Here is a 24,928-nt window from a genome sequence, read left to right on the forward strand (position 1 = left end):
GCTGATAAATCTTCGTAAAATAAACCAATAAAAAAACAACTGTTGACAGCACTCCGATCAGCTGATCGCTGGTGTTGCGTTGCTCCATCTCGCATGCATCAGCTATTTCCCTTGCAATAGCTTCGTAATAAACGCAATTTACAAGTTAGCTGGGAGATCTGACGTGCGGCATTCAGTAAACAAGAAGGGGCGACGGAATTATGGAAGATAGATCTGCACTGCAAAGCCAAGTAAAATAATGTTTCAGTTGGAGATTTCTTGTGCAGGAAAGTGGGCCATCTGAGTATTTTTATCGTGTCACTTTGCAGGCGACGGCATCACAGCGGCGTAGACGGAGATGCGGGGATGGTGCTGGTGCCTGGTGCTGGTGCGGCTTGCCGGCGAAGTTGTCCTGGACTCGCATCCAGGTAGGACCACCGTCAACTTTTGTGTGTTCCCAAAACTACCACACAGTTACGTTCTGTCTCAGCTTTAGTGCAGTTGAGTAGCCTACTTGCTGAATTGTACGTTCTTGTCTGATGGTAACCGCTATGAAGCAGAAAAAGGAATTCCAGCGCTGAAGAATATAGGCCTGTATACTTGTATGGGTATGGTGACCAAGCCTTGAACTGATTTCGAGCAAAACTGAGAATTATTTACCTAAAACACACGGAAATATTAATTAAAAATACTTTAGCAATCATAAAAACTTACCTCAGTTTAGAAGCAGATTTTAAAATATCCATTCGTCCACTTCATTTAACTTGGTCGCACGGATGTGAATGGCGCGCGTAGCGTTCGTTACCTCGTCACGGCTTTCCTTGTTAAGAGCAGTTGATACCAGATCTATCTTCCCTTTCTCCCCGTACTTCACGTCATAACACAATCCTCCGTTTAGTTTACGTTCCAATGTTGTATTACGATGTAAACAATTCTAAAGCCTGATTCACTGTATGAAGTTGGGATTTTTACGAATAACTTTGAAACTATTGATAAAATCTGACCCATGTTCATAAGACATTCTATGTTCAAAATATCCTGTAGAATTTATTCCTAAAGCGCAGACCATAAGTCATGAATCACCCTGTAGATGAAATCTGAAATGAGAAGGGGTTGAAGTGAAGTCTAAAATACACAGAAATATTAATTTAAAATACTGTATTAATCATTAAATAAATATCCCTCCTTCCACTTCAATGAACTTGGTCGCACTGATGTGAATGGCGCGCGTAGCGTTCGTTACCTCGTCACGGCTGTTCTTGATAAGCGCAGCTGATAATTACCGGATCTATCTTCCACTTCACCCCGTACTTCACGTCACAGCGCAATCCTCCATTTAGTTTACGTTCCAATGTTGTATTACGATGTAAACAACTCCAAAGCCTGATTCACAGTATGACGTTTGGATTTTTACGAATAACTTTGAAACTATTGATAAAATCTGATGCATATTCATATGACATTTCATGCTCAAAATAGCCTGTAGGATTTACTCCTAAAGCGCAGACCATTAGTCATGAATCACCCTGTAGATGACATCTGAAATGAGAGGGGGTTGAATTGTAGGGTAAAATACACAGAAATATTCATTTAAAATACTATATTAATAATAAAATAAATACCCCTCCTTCCACTTCAATGAACTTGGTCGCACGGATGTGAACGGCGCTTAGCGTTCCGAATCTCGGCACGGCTGTCCTCGATAATTACTAGATCTATCTTCCCCTTCTCCCCCGTACTTCACGTCACAACACAATCCTCCGTTTAATTTACGTTCCAATGTTTGTATTACGATGCAAGCAACTCCAAAATCTGATTCACAGTATGACGTTGGGATTTTTACGAATGACTTTTGTTGTCCAGTCAACTGTCTGAAGACAGGTTGAAAGGCATCACGCATGAGACAACTAAGCCAGGAGATAATGAGGTAGCGCGGTCAGTTCCTTTCCTCCTTGAATAACTTTTAAACTAATGATAATCGAACCCATGTTCATATGACATTTTATGCTCAATAAATCCTGTAGAAATGTTTACTAAAACGCGGATCATTAGTTATGAATCACCCTGTAGATTACAGGAGTGTATTACTTGGATGAAAAAGGGAGAAATATTAGTACTCCAGAAAATTTGTCTACGACGTCAGCATTTTTCCAGCACGAATTACACCACAACCAGGTCTGCGATCGAACCGGGGTCGCCTGGATGGAGCACCGGAATATTAACGCTTAGCCACAGACGCGTCCGGACATTTCAGGACTGTGTTCAAAGTCGCTGTACGCTATAATTATATACCCTGTACTTCGTCATGTTTTCTGTTTAGTGAAGCTCTTTTTGGTTGTTTTGGCAGCCCTGCTAATTCATTAGCCAGCATGTTTACACGGAAGCAAATTAAGCGTGCGATGTGTTCAGTGCCCTGTAGGTGACACTGGCATATCTCGGCCCATTTCAATCGTGGCCCGCTTCCAAATCGGCCGCCCAACCTCATTTTCCGCACGCCCGCTTGTTTCCATGGCAACGCGCCTGTTGTACCGAAACAGTGAGTAGAGGTTTCCCGTCCGCGGTTATTCAAAAGACATAAATGAGTGAAATCTTTTAATAACCATCAAATAGCGTCTCCTGCAATCCATACAGAAAGAATTATGTACAATCCTAAAATTTATCTTCATTTATAGCGACTTCTTGTAAATTGTACTATTTATGTAGATATGCCTGTATTTGATTAATTTACCACAATAGTAATATACGTTACAAGAGCGGTATGTTGAAGTTTTCATGTTCGAGGAAAAGTTTGAAAAAGCGAAACGTAGTTGAGCTTTTTTAATTTCCGAGAATTGAAAGAAAACATACCGCTCATGTATCGTACATTATTTTGTGCGAAGATCGTTTATTACATACCTGAAACAGGAATTTCTAATTAGTTGCAGTGAAATCTCCATCTTGGTTTCTGTTCAATGACGGCAACTTTTAAAAACTAAAATATCTATCTTCAACATTGTTGCTTTAAAATGTTTTCTGTGTTTACTACACTTCAGCAGGCCGTGATATACGTCTGTCTTTTTTTTCCCCCAGTCTATGATGAGTCTGGAATCTTGTTGATTTTTTCACGGCTTCCTTAATGTTACTTGCATCACGAATGCAGTAACTTTAGTGGAGTTGTAGAGTTTACTTAATTTTTGCAAATATTTAAAAACAATAATTAACAGTGCAATTTAGGTGAAATTGCAGTGGTAAGTTTCCAATTTATAATTATTACTATATTGAACGTCTCTAAAAATAATATGTTAAAAGCCTAAAGCAGTAAAATGAATGTCGCGCTTAAGCGGTAAGAAGAGGGAAATTGTTATGTGTGTTACGTTGGGAATACTGAATGTGGAATTTTAGACTTTCCGCGGATTCGTTTTGTGCGGAAACCAAGCAAATACGCACGATCTCGCACAAAATTACTTGGGCTATATGACAGTCATTTCAAGTAATATTTTCTTATTTACGGGAAGGATACATGAGGACAGTTGAAATTGTCGATCGCTGAAATCAGTGGTTAGGTTAGATGAAAACACTTTTGTAAGCAATGCTTTAAGAAGAAGGATCAGATATTTTATTGGGTGACCCGATGCATAATGGAGAGCCATATGTCGCCAGTCTGGTTCCAGTCTGCCCTTGTAACGTGGATTAGAATTTTGTTTGGCGACAGTGAAAGCTGCTTTGCTATTGAAATCAACACCACAAAGCACACCTGGGCTTTGAAATTCAAATAGGCGGACTGCGTTGTCTGAGGGGCGCCGTTAGAGGGAGGGACATGGGGGAACGTATCTCCCCGATGTATTATTATTATTATTATTATTATTATTATTATTATTATTATTATTATTATTATTATTATTATTATTATTATAAATCTGTCGAAGTATATGATTATGTCTTGTGACCAGAACATAGTACGAAATGGAAATATAAAAATTGGAAATTTATTCTTCGAAGAGGTGGAAAAATTAAAATATCTTGGAACAACTTACTTACTTACAAATGGCTTTTAAGGAACCCGGAGGTTCATTGCCGCCCTCACATAAGCCCGCCATCGGTCCCTATCCTGTGCAAGATTACTCCAGTCTCTATCATCATATCCCACCTCCTTCAAATCCATTTTAATATTATCCTCCCATCTATGCCTCGACCTCCTCAAAGGTCTTTTTCCTTCCGGCCTCCCAACTAACACTCTATATGCATTTCTGGATTCGTCCATACGTGCTACAAGCCCTGCCCATCTCAAACGTCTGGATTTAATGTTCCTAATTATGTCAGGTGAAGAATACAACACGTGCAGTTCTGTGTTGTGTAACTTTCTCCATTCTCCTGTAACTTCATCCCTCTTAGCCCCAAATATTTTTTTAAGCACCTTATTCTCAAACACCCTTAACCTCTGTTCCTCTCTCAAAGTGAGAGTCCAAGTTTCACAGCCATATAGAACAACCGGTAATATAACTGTTTTATAAATTCTAACTTTCAGATTTTTTGACAGCAGACTGGATGATAAAAGCTTCTCAACCGAATAATAGTAGGCATTTCTCATATTTATTCTGCGTTTAATTTCCTCCCGAGTATCATTTATATTTGTTACTGTTACAAAGGATGGTTGATGATGAAACATCTTGCTTGAACAATTTGCAAAGAAGTTTCACTCTATGTGACAGGAAAAGAGTTTTCTGTCATTTCAGATTTTAAAATAACTATTGTTTGTCACATTTTTAGCATATTATAATCTGAAGGCAGAAATCCTGTTATTTTTCCACTTTATACAGTGAAATTGACCTCTGTCTCTTACAGCAAGACGTCATTATCAACGAATATCAAATCCATGTTTATACACCATGTCTGATAAATTATTCAACAACATCTTTCCAAAAACATCTGCTTCACAACGTCCACGTGTTGTTTAAATTCGTATTATTGAGAAACTCGCAGTGTTGCCAACCTTAGCAGTATTATTCTACATATATCATAATCCTAATCAATTTGACATCTAGCATACTTACGTACGATCGTCTTCAAGAAAAAACAAATTAATATTATCTGCTAAATTTCAAATTGTGTTTTAATCAAATCGAAATAACTATTTTAAGAAATATAATTATTTAGACATCCCTGTTTTTGAGAGGATGTCATCATACGACAAATGCTTTGCTTGCATTCATAAGCACCATCACCATCCGACCTATTTATAATAAGGATACAGCGACTTCTGAACTTCTGCTTGGCAAATTTCCTACGCATCGTGGTCAATTTTGAGGTCAGATAGAGACATTTCAGTTTGTCAGTGTTTCATTTGTTCATTGTAAAGTTGTTAATAAAAGCTACTCGTATAAGCAATGTCTTAAGACGTATTTGATTTATTTTGTCCTTCTGGGTGGACGATTCATTATTTATTTTTGTTTGAGAACTTTCCAGGTTTTTGTCCACATTTAATTTTGAAAATGAGTGATGATCCTAATAATAATAATAATAATAATAATAATAATAATAATAATAATAATAATAATAATAATAATAATAATAATAATAATAATAATAATAATATCAAAGCAATGAAGCTGTGTTGGAAAGAGTGGGTGAAGAAAGAATGATGCTGAAACTGATCAGGAAGAGAAAAAGGAATTGGCTGGGTCACTGGCTGAGAAGAAACTGCCTACTGAAGGATGCACTGGAAGGAATGGTGAACGGGAGAAGAGTTCGGGGCAGAAGAAGATATCAGATGATAGACGACATTAAGATATATGGATCATATGAGGAGACAAAGAGGAAGACAGAAAATAGGAAAGACTGGATAATGCTGGGTTTGCAGTGAAAGACCTGCCTTTGGGCGAAACATATGAATGAATGAATCATAACAATCATAATAATAATCATAACAATGATAGTAATAATAATAATAATAATAATAATAATAATAATAATAATAATAATAATAAAATTAATACTTTTTCTTTTTTCTTTTTTCGTTGTTGGTAACTCTATATCATCTATTAGATGCTTTATGGTTGCGCTAACAGATGGAGTTACTTGTCAACAATTAAAAATAATACTGATAATATAATAGTAAGAACAATCATAACAATAACAGTAATAATAGTAATGATAATAATAATAACAATGATGATGATAATAATAATAATAATAATAATAATAATAATAATAACAATAATAATACTTACTTACAAATGGCTTTTAAGGAACCCGGAGGTTCATTGCCGCCCTCACATAAGCCCGCCATCGGTCCCTATCCTGTGCAAGATTAATCCAGTCTCTATCATCATATCCCACCTTCCTCAAATCCATTTAAATATTATCCTCCCATCCATGTCTCGGCCTCACCAAAGGTCTATGTTCCTCCGGCCTCCCAACTAACACTCTATATGCATTTCTGGATTCGCCCATACGTGCTACATGCCCTGCCCATCTCAAACGTCTGGATTTAATGTTCCTAATTATGTCAGGTGAAGAATACAATGCGTCCAGTTCTGTGTTGTGTAACTTTCTCCATTCTCCTGTAACTTCATCCCGCTTAGCCCCAAATATTTTCCTAAGGAACTTATTCTCAAACGCCCTTAATCTCTGTTCCTCTCTCAAAGTGAGAGTCCAAGTTTCACAACCATACAGAACAACCGGTAATATAACTGTTTTATAAATTCTAACTTTCAGATTTTTGAACAGCAGACTGGATGACAAAAGCTTCTCAACCGAATAATAATGTTCCTAATTATGTTAATAATATTAATAATAATGACGATATAGTAGTAAAAACAATAATAATCTCAACACTGATAATAATAGTAACAATAACAATAATAGAAATAATAATAATAATAATAATAATAATAATAATACTAATAATCAGGGAACGGATTTATATGGACTAAAAATATATGAAATATGTAAATATATATGTAGTTATTTTTACCAAAATATGGAATTAAATATGGATTTTTACCAAAATATGGAATTAAATATGGACTTAAAATTATAAAAAAATGACTATGTACGTTAAATATTGGTACATTTTAATCAAACTAAACAAAAAATATAATGGACGTACCTTATCTTCCAATGTAGTTTCAACAAAACACAATTTTTATTGTCTGTTACCATAACAATAGGTTACAAACATTTCTTTCAAGTGCTGAAAAGTGAATCTTCTTCTATTGTCTCTGAGGATAGATTTATACTGACTAAAAGAGCGTTCGACGTCACAAGAAGTAACTGGTACATAATTCAATTTCACAATGTCTGCTGGGGATAAGTCCAAGTTAATCTTCACTGTTGATTCACCACTCATCACAGCAACAACCTTTTGTAGTTCTTCATATCCAGGGTTTTTTGAAAGTACAGTGTCCACCTTAGCTCTTACTGCATCTGCAACTTTACCTCTACCACGATTCAGTTGTTCCACAGTACTATTTATAATTTCAAAACTTTCAGATAGTGAAAGGTGCCTATTTTGGAGACTTTTGAGCGTTTTTATGATGCATGAAAATGTATGCTGAATGTGAGCTAAGTCATTCTTCACACTTATGTCACAGGTAACTGTTTTCGCAGTATCAATTGAGACTGCATCTTCAGAGTCCAATGCAAGGAGAACATTGTTAATAGAGTCTATATGTTCGGCATAATATTCAACTGCTTCTAGCCATGTACCCCATCTAGTTAAAATTGGCTTTGGTGGCAATGGAATTTCAGGGTACATTTCTTTCAACACGTTAACTCTACTGGGAGCTTTGAGAAATACTTTTTTCACTGATGAAATCAACAAATCTACTTTAGGGAAATTGTCTCTGACCACTTCTGCCACACGATGAAATGCATGCGCCACACAAGTAAAATGAGTCAATTTAGGATATACAACAGATAATGCTTGTCCAGCTTTGACCATATAAGGGGCAGCATCGCTAATAAAGAATAACACATTATCGTACATAATACCCTTTGGCCACAGGATACCCATAGCTTCGTTGAACAGTTTAACTATAGTTTTGTTATTGCACTTTTCTAGAACATCACAATGTAAAAGAATTCGTTCAGAATATTGTTCACTTAACAAACCGATAACTACATTACCAACAAGTCTACCTTCTTTGTCGGGAGTCTCATCAATGGAAACCCAAATTGAACTATCTTTAATTTCATCTCTTATCTTCTGTATTGTCTCATCGTAGATGGATGGAGCATACGTCTTCCTAAGTGTTGACTCATCCGGGATTGTATGTTGAGTATATTTTTCAAGGAATTCCCTGAAGACCTTATTCTTTAGTTTGTAGAGAGGAATATCAGCAGAGATGAGAGAACGGCACAGGTCGATGTTAAACTCAGATCTTACATTCGATGTTGTTGGTTGTGTTAAAAACAATTGTCTCTGCTTGGAATTTAGTTGTTTGTTGGCCTGATGTTTACTAGTTGTAATGTGTTGTTGCACCAGGAACTTTTGTGTAGATGATACTGCACACTGACACAAATTACAAAATAATATTTTATTGTCAGTTGATAAACCATCTTCTTTAAATTCTGAAATGTAACTTGTTAGTTTTGATTTTAAATTGACTGAATGACGTACTTTTGGCATATTTACCGTCTTTATAGTATGATTTACAAAACTGAACCTATGTGTACTCTGACTGGCATTTAACTGTTGAGCTGCACAACTGAAGTCTGTTAAAAATTTTAAATTAAATTAATACAGTTTTGTAACTTACTTTCCCATTGTTGATAGGACTGCTAATTTTCAAATAACTCTGATGTTAAAGGGATTACTGAACATGTGTTTAAATCTCTATTGTTGAAATGTATTTTTAAAAGTTAATGGAATTTTGTTTTGTTTTATTGTTAAACCTAATATAATATGGACTGTTTTATATGAAATATGGAAAATATATGGAAATTAACGAAAATATGTACTAAACTCTAAAATATGGAAAAATATGGAAAATAAAAGTAGGATTTTTCAACCCTACACATTGTGAAACATAAAGATAATGCAAAATATAAATTATATTAGCTTTATAAGTAAATATGTATTTACATATAAATCCTTTCCCTGCTAATAATAATAATAATAATAATAATAATAATAATCATAATCATAACAATGATAATAGTAACAATAACAATAATAGAAATAATAATAATAATAATAATAATAATAATCATAACAATGATAATAGTAACAATAACAATAATAGAAATAATAATAATAATAATAATAATCATAATCATAACAATGATAATAGTAACAATAACAATAATAGAAATAATAATAATAATAATCATAATCATAATCATAACAATGATAATAGTAACAATAACAATAATAGAAATAATAATAATAATAATAATAATAATCATCATAACAATGATAATAGTAACAATAACAATAATAGAAATAATAATAATAATAATAATAATCATAATCATAACAATGATAATAGTAACAATAACAATAATAGAAATAATAATAATAATGATAATAATAATAATCATAACAATGATAATAGTAACAATAACAATAATAGAAATAATAATAATAATAATAATAATAATAATCATAACAATGATAATAGTAACAATAACAATAATAGAAATAATAATAATAATGATAATAATAATAATCATAACAATGATAATAGTAACAATAACAATAATAGAAATAATAATAATAATAACAATAATAATACCAATGTCCAGTAACTTGCATATTTTAATTTACTTTAGCATAATTGTTTTAACACGATCTTTTTTCCTGTTGGCAATGCAGCTATCCATGTAACCGACTGGTCGGAGATCTCTTCAGTCCATCAACAGAGGGCAGTAAAATGCAGTAGAGTAGCGTTACAGACTTGCTTGCCTGATGCGCAGGCAACTTTCCCAACACAGAGCCCTAGCGGGTTGCGATGCGACATCTCTGAGGGGCTACACTAGTCGGAGAATTCAGTGCCGGGTGACTCATGTCGCGGGGCGCTAGACCTGCCACGCATTTCAATATCTGGCATTCCAGCCTGCCTGGCGATCGGCCCCGGGCGGGTGCACTATTTAGCATACTGCTACTATACAAGGAGGGGGTTAGGTACAGACCATTGTACCTTGAAGCTAGTGTTAGTCTTTGCGATACAGCGTGAAATATGTACAGACTTGTCTTCTAGAGCAGCTAACAAACTCGTACTTAAAAGTACCGGAGTTCGATACTGCAAGACATACAGTGCAGAAGCGAATCTGATGTAGTTCTATGCGAGAAATTTGAAACGTCCTACATTTATTATTATTATTGAGGATTATTAAATTAATTTGAAAACTCTAGGCTAAATAAATAAATAAATTGAAAACGCGTTATTTACTTGTGTTAGTAGCATAATACAGTATGTGTTAGCAATGTATGTGGTTGGTAGGATACGAAACCGTGATAATGCTAAAACTGACATAAGCAAATCGCTGTTAAGTTCATTTTATGTGCATTATTAATTACAATTGAACCTTAGAGTCAGTCTTGTTATGTGGCGTTAACACAATCTATGTTAACTATATGTGGTTGCTAGGATACGAAATCGTGATAATACTAAAACTGACATAAGCAAATCGCTGTTAAGTTCATTTTATGTGCATTATTAATTACAATTGAACCTTAGAGTCAGTCTTGTTATGTGGCGTTAACACAATCTATGTTAACTATATGTGGTTGCTAGGATACGAAATCGTGATAATACTAAAACTGACATAAGCAAATCGCTGTTAAGTTCATTTTATGTGCATTATTAATTACAATTGAACCTTAGAGTCAGTCTTGTTATGTGACGTTAACACAATCTATGTTAACTATATGTGGTTGCTAGGTTACGAAATCGTGATGATACTAAAACTGACATAAGCAAATCGCTGTTAAGTTCATTTTATGTGCATTATTAATTACAATTGAACCTTAGAGTCAGTCTTGTTATGTGGCGTTAACACAATCTATGTTAACTATATGTGGTTGCTAGGATACGAAATCGTGATAATACTAAAACTGACATAAGCAAATCGCTGTTAAGTTCATTTTATGTGCATTATTAATTACAATTGAACCTTAGAGTCAGTCTTGTTATGTGGCGTTAACACAATCTATGTTAACTATATGTGGTTGCTAGGATACGAAATCGTGATAATACTAAAACTGACATAAGCAAATCGCTGTTAAGTTCATTTTATGTGCATTATTAATTACAATTGAACCTTAGAGTCAGTCTTGTTCTGTGGCGTTAACACAATCTATGTTAACTATATGTGGTTGCTAGGATACGAAATCGTGATAATACTAAAACTGACATAAGCAAATCGCTGTTAAGTTCATTTTATGTGCATTATTAATTACAATTGAACCTTAGAGTCAGTCTTGTTATGTGGCGTTAACACAATCTATGTTAACTATATGTGGTTGCTAGGATACGAAATCGTGATAATACTAAAACTGACATAAGCAAATCGCTGTTAAGTTCATTTTATGTGCATTATTAATTACAATTGAACCTTAGAGTCAGTCTTGTTATGTGGCGTTAACACAATCTATGTTAACTATATGTGGTTGCTAGGATACGAAATCGTGATAATACTAAAACTGACATAAGCAAATCGCTGTTATTTTATGTGCATTATTAATAATATTGTTCCGTTAGACTTATTCTGTGGTTGCTAGGATACGAGGTCGTGGTAATACCAGAAGCGTCATAAGTAAGTTGCTGTTAGTTCACTTTTGCTCTGGGGTGTTCATCTCCAATTTATGAATCTGGAAACTCACTCAGCAGATCTCTTGTAGAGCGGCTAATCCCCCCCCCCTCGCCCGCTCTGTTATGCTGCTGCTAGTAAGAGCAGCTCCATGTTGCACTCTTGTTATCTCGACCCTTCTTCTTGCACTCTCAAGGATGTACAAACTTTTCAAATTGTATTTTAATGAACATTGAACAAACACAAATATCGTAAATGAGGCCAGCGCCTTCAGCCAATCGGAGAGAAATGAATTGGTTGAAGAAAGCTGAGCGGGTGATTTATACTTGATGTGAAAATGTATGCACTGTCTGACAGGCTTGCTAAATGGATGATCCATTGGCACATCAGTTTGTCATCTGCAGATAAATTTACTTCAGTAATTCACTCTCTGAGTGATTGAATCGGTCAGTTAAATCGTTAGTGAAATAAATAGATATCTATATAAATAAATGAGTGAAGTAAATAAACTAATTAAGTGAATAAAAATTAAGTAAATAATTGAATGAATAAATATATATAAATAAATAAAGTGAAATAAATAAATTAAGTGAATGAATGGATGAATGAAAGAAAAAGCAAATTACTAAATAAATGAATGAAATAAATGTGAATGTACGATTATTAAATGAATAAATAATCAAGTAAATAAGTAAATATTATGTAAATAAGGGAGTAAAATGATATGTAAATATATATATATATAAATTAATTATTTAATTAAGTGAAGTAAATCAACTAATTTAGTGAATAAATAATTAAGTAAATAAATATTAGAGTTAATGAATGATTTAATACGTGAATATATTAGTAATTAAATAAAATGAAATAAATAAATAATTAAGTAAATATAAATGTAAATATATGTACATAATTAGTAAATAAGGAAATAAAATAAAATGAAATGAAATAAATTAATAAATGGGTAATAAATATGTAAATAGATAAACAAATTAATTAATTGAGTGAAGTGAATGAAGTAAATAAATAAAATACAATAAATTCGATAAATCAATAATTAAGGAAATAAATACGTAAAAGTTTAAGCAAATTAATTAATTAAGTGAGGTAAATATAGTAATTAAATTATTAAATAAATATATAAATGAGTAAAATAAAATAATTTAAATAAACAAGTAAATAAATATGTACATCGATAAAGAAATTAATTCAGTGAAGTAAATGATGTAATTAAAAGAATAAATAAATAAGTTAGTAAATAAATAAAAATAGTAACTTAAATAAGTAAATAATTATGATCTGATTTATTTATAAAACAGGTCGTGGTGTCACAAAGTAAGAAGAAAAGAAACAAACTAAAACACTGTGTCAACACTAGTTTCCATAAATTCATTTATATTATAAAAAGGGTTTTGATTAGCCAGTCACGAATAACACACCTAAAAGTATTAAAATTAACAATAAGTGCATTATGTAAATAGATTATCAAATATATTAATTAAGAGAAGTAAATGAATGAATAAAGAAATAAATTGGTAAATAAATAAATAAATGAAATAAATATGTAAATAGATAAGTAAATGCAGTGATTAAATGAATGAATAAATAAATTAGTAAGTAACTAATAAAATGAAATAAATTAAATAAATAAGTATGTATATAGATAACCAAATTAATTAATTAAAAGAAGTAAATGAAGTAATAAAATGAATAAGTAAATAAATTGGTAAATAAATAAATAAAATAAATAAATATGTAAATAGATAAGTAAATAAAGTAATTAAATGAATGAATAAATAAAAAATTACTGAGGTAATAAATAATTTAAATAAATCAAATGAATAAATGTGTAAATAGATTAGCAAATAAATTAATTAAGAGAATTAAATTAAGTAAATAAACGAATAGATAAATAAATATGTAAATAGATAAGCAGATAAATTAATTGAGTGAAGTAAATGAAGTAAATAAACGAATAGATAAATAAATATGTAAATAGATAAGCAGATAAATTAATTGAGTGAAATGAATTAGGCTAATTAAATGAATGAATAAATAAATAAATAAATTAGTAAGTAAATAAATAAAATAAAACAAATTAAATAAATATGTAAGTAGATAAGCAGATAAATTAATTGAGTGAAATTAATTAGGCTAATTAAATGAATGAATAAATAAATAAATAAATTAGTAAGTAAATAAATAAAATAAACTAATAAAATAAATACGTAAATAGATAAGCAAATAAATTAAGTGAAGTAAATGAATTAATTAAATGAATAAATAAATTACTAACTAAAATAAAATAAAATGAAATAAAATGAATTGAAGTGGACATTTTGTGTATTGGACCTTATAGAGAAAGGACGTTACCATCATCTGGACTTAATTTCGGTGTGGACGAATTGAAATTGGACATTGTGTCTCATAATCATTGCAGTTGATGAAGCGTCGTAAAATGAACCAAATGAATTGTAGATCGATCTGAACGAATTAATTAGACAGTGAGTCAGAATCTTTGAGTGGCTCAGTAATTTAACCATTCAACTCTGAATCGCTTAAGCGTTAAACTCTCACCCACCTACCCACTCACCGACTCACTAGTCATCTCTCTGTTCTGTTGGACAGGCTGATCTTCAGCTTGTGTTATTCTCTTAATCAGACACAAGTCAAAGACGAGAATGTTGACATGAGACAGTTCAAATTAATCTTGAATCAAATAAGACAGGAGGAGGAGGTGTTAGGACGGGAATGGATTAGTGGCAGAAATAACTGGACGTCAGAACAACTGCAGGGGGCATGTCCAGCACCAAACAAGTGCGAAACGTGAGGCAACTGCAGAGGATGGGTGCGGTGAAGAAGCCTTGGAATCCGTCTAGCTATGTTGACTACATGTGGTTGCTAGGATACGAAATCTAGATAATAAAGAAACTGACATAAGCAAATCGCTGTTAAGTTCATTTTATGTGCATTATTAATTACAATTGAACCTTAGAGTCAGTCTTGTTATGTGGCGTTAACACCATCTATGTTAACTATATGTGGTTGCTAGGATACGAAATCGTGATAATACTAAAACTGACATAAGCAAATCGCTGTTAAGTTCATTTTATGTGCATTATTAATTACAATTGAACCTTAGAGTCGGTCTTGTTATGTGGCGTTAACACAATCAATGTTAACTATATGTGGTTGCTAGGATACGAAATCGTGATAATACTAAAACTGACATAAGCAAATCGCTGTTAAGTTCATTTTATGTGCATTATTAATTACAATTGAACCTTAGAGTCAGTCTTGTTATGTGGCGTTAACACAATCTATGTTAACTATATGTGGTTGCTAGGATACGAAATCGTGATAATACTAAAACTGACATAAGCGAATCGCTGTTAAGTTCATTTTATGTGCATTATTAATTACAATTGAACCTTAGAGTCAGCCTTGTTATGTGGCGTTAACACAATCTATGATAACTACATGTGGTTGCTAGGATACGAAATCGTGATAATACTAAAACTGACATAAGCAAATCGCTGTTAAGTTCATTTTATGTGCATTATTAATTACAATTGAACCTTAGAGTCGGTCTTGTTATGTGGCGTTAACACAATCTATGTTAACTATATGTGGTTGCTAGGATACGAAATCGTGATAATACTAAAACTGACATAAGCAAATCGCTGTAAAGTTCATTTTATGTGCATTATCAATTGCATTTTGACGGCATATTAGTGTGCTTCCCCCACCATATCAGTCGGTGGTCGCACACGTGTTCTGCTGCCGGGTGGTCTTCTGCCATGGTTTCGTTCTTCCCGATTACGTCTTTTCTGTGTCCTTCAGACAAAAGACGGTGCGTTGCCAGGCATCAGACTTTCGGTTACAAATAAAAGATGAGTTCACGTGTTTATGTTATAGTTCATTTACTTTGTTTCATGCAGGTTGCTTTTCTCAGGTCTTTCAAATGATATATATCTATATATATAATTTGAACTGGTAATGGAAATTACGGGAAAACGGCTGAACGGATTTTAATAAATGATCCCTCATTTTGAAGCTTGGAACCCAAAGTTTTTTCAAAAAAATAGTAGTTTTGAGTGAAATGTCAATTTTCCTACATCATTTTCCTATTTTCCAAAATCCATCTTTCGTCAGTTTTGAGAACTAATTAATTGCATTTCAGAATGAAACAAAACACACACTACAATAAACAATAGACTATTACACGAAAGCCATGGCCTACAGGATTGCTGACATACTTAGAGTTCAGATGGGTCAGATTCTTTCACATCATAATGCCAATATGTCGATCTTCATTTGTGTAATTTTTTTATATCGTATAAAAAATAATTTACAGGTCTGATTCTCTGGTCTGTAGTTTTCCGAGTACAGTTGTGTATTGGGTATTAAGAACTACAAAACTTAAGAATGTTTGATGACATTATTACCATTAAAAATGAAATATTATAATAGTTAATGCAACACATAATGGTATACTCTTATATGAAAGTGAAACCTTTTGGGGCTTTATGTAAGTAGACGCAAAGAAAGAATATTTTATATTAGATCTTCATTTCTATAATTTACTGAGTAACGGCTATATATATGTTACTGAAAACTATAAAACTTACGTAAGGTAACAATATTGTTATTAAAAATGAAATACTTTTATAGTTATTAATCAAGTCTTTTTTATATATTTAATGGCAGTGTGATATAGATATTTATATGTCTGATTCTCTAATTTTCCTTGGTAGTAATTGAGTCATGCTTCCTATTTTAGCTGCGTCTTTAAACTACATCAAAATTAATTTCATATTTCTTTGGTTTAATCGATTGGATTATTTGTGATGGCTGCCAAGCATATTTTGTTTTAGGGAAAATAGCATGCCATTTCACTTCTTGCTACCGTGATGAGTAAGTTTATTTCCTGCAACCAGCAACAAATGAAACACTGAAACCGCTAACGATTTATGGTGGACAATTTTATTTAGGACGCATATAAGATTCTACAACTCTGACATATCATTCCCCTCATTTTCCACATCTCAGCAATAGATTCCTCAAACAGCCTATATTACAGAAAATATATGCGGGATAACATTCATTGTTACACAAATTAATCCAGCAGTGTTTGGTAGATCAGTATTGTCTGGAGGAAGCGCAAAAATTACAATTCCCAAGAAAAGATCAAAAGGTATTACTTACTGATGACATAAGAGGCCTACAAGATTTTGTAGTCTCTTGATCACCTCAGCAAGATCTTTTAATGGGAAAAAGTGATTCTGCCCTCTACATTTCAGGGTAGTTCACGAAACATGCAGCAGCTATACCAAGATGCTAAGTCTTTTGTTCAAAGCATGACAAACCTTCTATTTTCTTAACTTTCACCTACAATCCGCAGTAACCTGAAATAGGGTAAACTGTATAGTGATTGACAACTTAAGCTAATGAATAATAAAACAATGAAATAGCGGAAAACAGTGGTAACTTATTGAGAGAATTTTAAAGGCATTGGGTCAAGTGAAGATTCAGAAACAAATCAAAATCAATAAACAAAAGAAAAAATAAAATTTTAATGCAAAGATAAATTAAATAAACACAACAAGTCCACTTTTACAGTTATTGACCGTCTACTGCACAGTTATTGAATACTCATTTATTAGTGATTGAACAACACATTTTCACAATTTTCACTTTTTTCTTGTCTGTTTCGTTTCTCTTCTTCTGATCTTTTTCATTAAGAACTATTCGCCACCGGCGTAGCTCTGTCGGCAAAGGTGTTTGCCTGCCGATCCGAAGTTTCGTTCGGGCGCGGGTTCAATTCCCGCTTAGGCTGATTACCTGGTTGGGTTTTTCCGAGGTTTTGCCCAACCGTAAGGTGAATGCAAGGTAATCTATGGCGAATCCTCGGCCTCATCTCGCCAAATACCATCTCGCTACCATCAATCCCATCGACGCTAAATAACCTCGTAGTTGATACAGTGTCGTTAAATAACAAAGTTAAAAAAAAATAAGAAAAGAACTCTTCTCGCTGCCTTTTCTTTCATTTCTTATTCGCTTCCTTTCTTCTCTTGCCTCTTCTTCCATTTTTCTCTTTTGTGCCTTATCAGAAGCAAGTGTGTGTCATTTCTCTGATGTTATTACAAATGGCTTCACCCAGCACTGGACGAGGACCAAAGAACACTTTTCCTTCAACGGGATATTTCTTTCTGGACGCTAAGGTTGCTTTTAGGACACCAAACTTCTTGGCAGCTTCATTTAAATCAAATCCACTGCGGACAGGTTCTGTAGCGTTTCGTAAAGCTTCCCCTGTATAATGCACTTTACCTGGCTTAGGCATTATAATATAGTATCAGTCCTGTAAAAATCCCCATCATTTAACCGATAACATATATAGAATTGAAGCACATTGGTCATTATTCTAACAAATAATTTATGAACGACCAATCACTGTAGTTTGCGGACATACACTTTATAGTGATTGACCACGGGGCATTTTTATGTCATATAAAAACTTTAACAAAATAATATTCTGTGGACGGAAACCTTATACCTTTTCTCACACTGTGAGTGTAAAAACGAGCACCAGAATTTATGTATCCTTTGCAGAATAAATAAATTATTGCGTGCATTATTCTTAGCAATTTCTCTAGTTACTTGCACTTGCTTAAGTTCAGTTGCATTTCCAATCGATTTCAGTCCTCTCAGACAACAGACACTAACTCAGTGGGATGAACAGCGACAACTAACCACAAATAAGGGTTGTTACTAGAGGTATATGCAACAAAAAGTGAAATCACGATCGTGGTTTATTCACAATATACTCGAAAAAAGGAACCGGTCAATCGCCGTATACTGGTCAATAACTACCTAGTTTACCCTAGCTACTGGATTACTCCCACATGAAAAACTCGCTGATCGTCCTGACATTGTTACTTGCGATTTGTCATCGAAACTCCAGAACTGAATCTGACGGATAGGTTCAAGGAAAAATATTTGATGAAAGAGTAATGGAACGGAGAAAAATTCTGTCCGGCGCCGGGATTTGAACCCGGGTTTTTAGCTCTACGTGCTGACGCTTTATCCACTAAGCCACACCGGATTCCACCCCGGCGTCGGAAGAATCGTCTCAGTTTTAAGTTCCAACTCTTGGGTTCCCTCTAGTGGCCGCCCTCTGCACTACGTCATAGATATCTATGAACCTAGGATCGAAGTCCACACATGTGCTGAGGTGCACTCGTAATGAGTGACTAGTTGGCCGGGATCCGAAGGAATAAGCGCCGTCTTAAATCACGAAGTGATTTACGCATATCATATATATTATTGTAATGTACCGAAGTACATAATTATGATATTTCTTTGCAGATATTCTGCGTCATCATACGATGAAAGAGTAATGGAACGGAGAAAAATTCTCTCCGGCGCCGGGATAGATATCTATGACGTAGTGCAGAGGGCGGCCACTAGAGGGAACCCAAGAGTTGGAACTTAAAACTGAGACGATTCTTCCGACGCCGGGGTGAAATCCGGTGTGGCTTAGTGGATAAAGCGTCAGCACGTAGAGCTGAAAACCCGGGTTCAAATCCCGGCGCCGGAGAGAATTTTTCTCCGTTCCATTACTCTTTCATCGTATGATGACGCAGAATATCTGCATGGAAATATCATATGTACTTCGGTAAAAAAAAAAAAGGTAAAAGGTAAAGGTATCCCCGTAACATGCCATGAAGGCACTTGGGGGGCATGGAGGTAGAGCCCCATGCTTTCCATGACCTCGGCACTAGAATGAGGTGGTGTGGTCGGCACCACGCTCTGACCGCCTTTTACCCCCGGGAAAGACCCGGTACTATAGGAGGCTGAGTGAACCTCGGGGCCGTTCTGAAAGTTTGGCAACGAGAAAAAATCCTGTCACCACCTGGGATCGAACCCCGGACCTTCCAGTCTGTAGCCAGCTGCTCTACCAACTGAGCTACCCGGCCGCCATATGTACTTCGGTACGTTACAATAATATATATGAAAAATATTTGGCATATAAAAAACCATTCAGAGGGAGTATGTTTCACTATTATGGAAGCAAATAACTTTCAGAATGTCTGGTATTCTTCAGTGAAAATAAATCTAAACAATTTTTATTTGAACTTCTCATGGACTTAGTTTACAGCATTTGCTGCACAAACGACAAGTATTTTTATTATTTCTACCTAAGTGAACCTGCATTCCTTGCAGAGATCAGTAATTCTGCAACATTTGATGACATGAAATGTGCTAAGTTAACCTAAAGGCATTGACGATAGTTGCTGGTAGCAATACGCATGTGACTAATTAATGTGCGTAGTAAGACGATTCTAGAATTATCTATAATCATCATTGAGTGTGTTGTCATATTTTCTCTTCTTTCGTACTTGTAAAGGAAAGAGTGTGTTAGGAAGGGAAGGAAAAGAAGACGAAAAAAAAAAGAAGTAAGATAATGGAAAATAGTGTTGAAGAAATATGAAAGAAGAAAATTTAGTTAATGGAAAGAAGAGAGTTTGGAAAAAAAAAAATAGAAACACGTAAAATGGGTATGGGAAGAAAGGAGAGGCAGAGGAATGTGGTGTTAGTGAGCTCTTGGCACTATCTCAGAGTGCTAGTTCCTGATAGCGCCCCGTAATGGAACAAGCTGCAGCCGATGTTTCTAATGGAAACGGACCCATCTAGTCCCACACCAGCCCGGGTTCCAAGCATGGCCCATCCTCTCTAATCCAGGGGTGATTCAAAGACCAGGATGCAATTTCTGTCCATAAATAATAACACCCAGCGATTCGTGGTTGTCAATAGTTTAAGAACTCCTTCAAATAGTTCCACACTGCCTTAAGTTAAGGCCAAACATAGATTACCTCTGACGTACTTTATATTTAATAATGTACACGGTTCATATACCCAGATGTACCGTGCATTAGAGCCACCGGCGTAGCTCAATCGGCTGAAGCACTTTCCGGGTTCGATTCCCGTTTGGTCTGATTATCTGGTTGGATTTTTTCCGAGGTTTTTCCCAACCGTAATGCGAATGTTAGGTAATATATGGCGAATCCTCGGCCTCATCTTGTCAAATACCATCTCGCTATCACCAGTCCCATCGACGCTAACCTAGTAGTTGATACAGCGTTGTTAAATAACTAACTGCAAAAAACATACATTAGACTGGAGTCAACACGCTGCTACGAGGCCAATGTGATCTCTTGTAGTCACACAGCAGAAGCTGTAACAACCTAAATAATATAAACAATATAAATGATAGAAACGTTTTAATTAAGGATGATGAAGTGAACATGAATCATTTTAAAAGGTACAATTTGCCAAACAGAGAAACAAATGCTAGGGAGGTGATAAAAACAAACAAATACCAGGGAGGTGATAAAAACAAACAAATGCTAGGGAGATGATAAAAACAAATGCTAGGGAGGTGATAAAAACAAACAAATGCTAGGGATGTGATAAAAACAAAGGCTAGGGAGGTGATAAAAACAAACAAATGCTAGGGAGGTGATAAAAACAAACGAAAATGCTAGGGTGATAAAAACATACAAATTGTAGGGAGGTGATAAAAACAAGCAAATGCCAGGGAGGTGATAAAAACTAACAAAAATGCTAGGGTGATAAAAACAAACAAGTGGTAGGGACGTGATAAAAACAAACAAATCCTAGGAAGGTGATAAAAACAAACAAAATGCTAATGTGGTAAAAACAAACAAAAATGTAGGGAGGTGATAAAACAAACAAATGTTAGGGTGTGATAAAAACAAAACAAATGCTATGGAGGTGATAAAAAGAAACAAAATTCTAGGGTGATAAAACAAACAAATGCTAGGGAGATGATAAGACAAAGTGCTAGGGTCATAAAAACAAATGCTAGAGAGGTGATAAAAACAAACAAAAATGCTAGCGTCATAAAAACAAATGCTAGGGAGGTGATAAAAACAAACAAATGCTAGGGAGATGATAAAAACTAGCAAATGCTATGGCCATGATAAAAACAAATAAAGGCTAGGGAGGTGATAAAAACAAACAAATGCTAAAGCGGTAATAAAAATGCTAGGGAGGTGATAAAAACAAACAAAAATGCTAGCGTCATAAAAACAAAGGCTAAGGAGGTGATAAAAACAAACAAATGCTAGGGAGATGATAAAAACAAGCAAATGCTGGGGACATGATAAAAACAAATAAAGGCTAGGGAGGTGATAAAAACAAACAAAACTGCTAGAGAGGTGATAAGAATTGTAGGATAAGCAGCCATGATAGGTTGAAGTACCGTTTTATTGGTCTAAAGTAGTATGACGTAGTAAAAGTTATGAAGTTATTCAATTAATTAATTAATTCATTCATTCGTTCATTTAGTGGTCTGCCGAAGGGCAGGTCTTTCACTGCAAACCCAGCTTTCTCCAATATTTCCTATTTTCTGCCTTCCTCTTAGTCTCCTCATGTGATCCATATATCTTAATGTCGTCTATCATCTGATATCTTCTTCTGCCCCGAACTCTTCTCCCGTTTACTATTCCTTCTAGTGCATTATGAAGTTATATGATGAATTAAAAACAAGTTTCACTGTAGGTTCACCTATTCCTATAAGCTTAAAATATCTTTTATTTGATGTCTTTCGTTATTATTTTAAACAATATTCCAGTCTGCTACAGATCCCTCCGTGTCACACAGCTCTTGACAGTCGTGTTGTGTATTAATTTCGTACACGAGTATTGGAAAGGAACACTTAACACGGTTAATATACCCAGGCGCGGACAAGAACTGCAGTCGATGATGGCGGCCAGGTTCGGCCTGGCAGGTAATGCATGGCCTTTCTAAAACAATCAGAGGGACGGCGAGGAGTGGGGGAAGCGAACACGGGGCCCAAGCTGTCTCCCAAATTCGGTTTCGTTGTTTTCGCCGGCTGAGGAATTCAGATGCCCCGCGGTGGGTAATAAACTCGAAGACGAGCTGCAGTGGAGAGGGGAGAGGCAGGCAGAGTGCCCTGCTGATACAGAACAACAAAGAAACTGTCCACAGTCTATAGGATGAGCAAGTTACAGTATTGGGATTTCGGTTTCAAATAAAGAGTTATTAATATTTGATAAAGTTATTATACACGATGTCCCAAAAGTTCCGGTGGAGTTTCAGGGGATTATATTTTTTGAATGAATAGAGGTAGAAATGTAATATTAGTGTCAGATCAAAATAAAACTATCAAAGTTTTTCGTCTATGAGTTGAGGCACTGAAGGAGTTATTAATTTTCAATAAAGTTATTATACATGGTGTCCCAAAAGTCGTCGTGGGGTTTCACAGGATTATATTTTTTTAATGAATAGAGGTAGTGCCAGATCAAAATAAAACTATCAAAGTTTTTCGTCTGTAAGTTGAGGCACTGAAGCAGTTATTAATTTTTAATAAAGTTATTATACACGGTGTCCCAAAAGTCCCGGTGGAGTTTCAGGAGATTATATTTTTTGAATGAATAGAGGTAGAAATGTAATATTAGTGCCAGATCAAAATAAAACTATCAAAGTTTTTCGTCTGTAAGTTGAGGCACTGAAGGAGTTATTAATTTTTAATAAAGTTATTATACATGGTGTCCCAAAAGTCCCGGTGGGGTTTCAGCGGATTATATTTTTTGAATGAATAGAGGTAGAAATGTAATATTAGTGCCAGATCAAAATAAAACTATCAAAGTTTTTCGTCTGTAAGTTGAGGCACTGAAGGAGTTATTAATTTTTAATAACGTTATTACACACGGTGTCCCAAAAGTCCCGGTGGAGTTTCAGGGGATTATATTTTTTGAATGAATAGAGGTAGAAATGTAATATTAGTGCCAGATCAAAATAAAACTATCAAAGTTTTTCGTCTGTAAGTTGAGGCACTGAAGGAGTTATTAATTTTTAATAACGTTATTATACACGGTGTCCCAAAAGTCCCGGTGGAGTTTCAGGGGATTATATTTTATGAATGAATAGAGGTAGAAATGTAATATTAGTGCCAGATCAAAATAAAACTATCAAAGTTTTTCGTCTGTAAGTTGAGGCACTGAAGGAGTTATTAATTTTTACTAAAGTTATTATACATGGTGTCCCAAAAGTCCCGGTGGAGTTTCAGGGGATTATATTTTTTGAATGAATAGAGGTAGAAATGTAATATTAGTGCCAGATCAAAATAAAACTATCAAATTTTTTTGTCTGTAAGTTGCACTGAAGGAGTTATTAATTTTTACTAAAGTTGTTATACATAGTGTCCCAAAAGTCGTCGTGGAGTTTCAGGGGATTATATTTTTTGAATGAATAGAGGTAGAAATGTAATATTAGTGCCAGATCAAAATAAAACTATCAAAGTTTTTCGTCTGTAAGTTGAGGCACTGAAGGAGTTATTAATTTTTAATAAAGTTATTATACATGGTGTCCCAAAAGTCGCGGTAGGGTTTCAGAGAAATATATTTTTTGTAATGAATAGAGGTAGAAATGTAATATTAGTGCCAGATCAAAATAAAACTCTCAAAGTTTTTTCATCTGTAAGTTGAGACACTGAAGGAGTTATTAATGTTTAATATAGTTATTATACACGGTGTCCCAAAAGTTCCGGTAGGGTTTCAGAGAAATATATTTTTTGTAATGAATAGAGGTAGAAATGTAATATTAGTGCCAGATCAAAATAAAACTATCAAAGTTTTTCGTCTGTAAGTTGAGGCACTGAAGGAGTTGTTAATTTTTAATAACGTTATTATACACGATGTCCCAAAAGTCCCGGTGGGGTTTCAGAGGAGTATATTTTTTGAATGAATAGAGGTAGAAATGTAATAAAGTGCCAGATCAAAATAAAACTATCAAAATTTTTCGTCTGTAAGTTTGAGGCACTGAAAGAAACAAAAGACGGTATAAGTCGAAGAAATGTAATAATTTTAATTGTTACAATTAATTATACAAGATGGATGTCAAAAAAAAGTGCAATGTGTTTTGTGGCTGGCAAAACACTACAGGGTTCGACCTTGTGCCGTCACATAAAAGTTCCTTTACAGTAGAGCCTCAGGTTTCCAACCAATGTGACGCACAATAGAGAGAAAGAATGCGGAAGCGAGTGGCGCCACTATAACAGTCACTTCCGGTGATGTGACATCTAGTTGTGTGGTGTGGAATAGAAGGTGTGGGTGTATCTAGTTATACAGAAGTTGAGTGAACTCAGCGTTTGATCAGGAAGCACCAC

The 24,928-nt window shown here is 34.4% G+C and overlaps 1 protein-coding gene across 1 annotated transcript in view; it reads left to right on the top strand.

The window, feature by feature from the left end:
* LOC138702168 (uncharacterized) overlaps window positions 1–24,928 on the top strand; it is an 80,781-nt gene that overhangs the window by 24,290 nt on the left and 31,563 nt on the right. The window contains exon 2 of the mRNA XM_069829773.1: window positions 309–407. Coding sequence (XP_069685874.1) covers window positions 338–407 — 70 coding nt within the window. The 5' untranslated portion in view covers window positions 309–337. The remainder of the gene's footprint in view (window positions 1–308; window positions 408–24,928) is intronic.

This window comes from Periplaneta americana, chromosome 6, assembly GCF_040183065.1.
Source record: "Periplaneta americana isolate PAMFEO1 chromosome 6, P.americana_PAMFEO1_priV1, whole genome shotgun sequence".
NCBI classification, from domain to species: Eukaryota; Metazoa; Arthropoda; class Insecta; order Blattodea; family Blattidae; genus Periplaneta; species Periplaneta americana.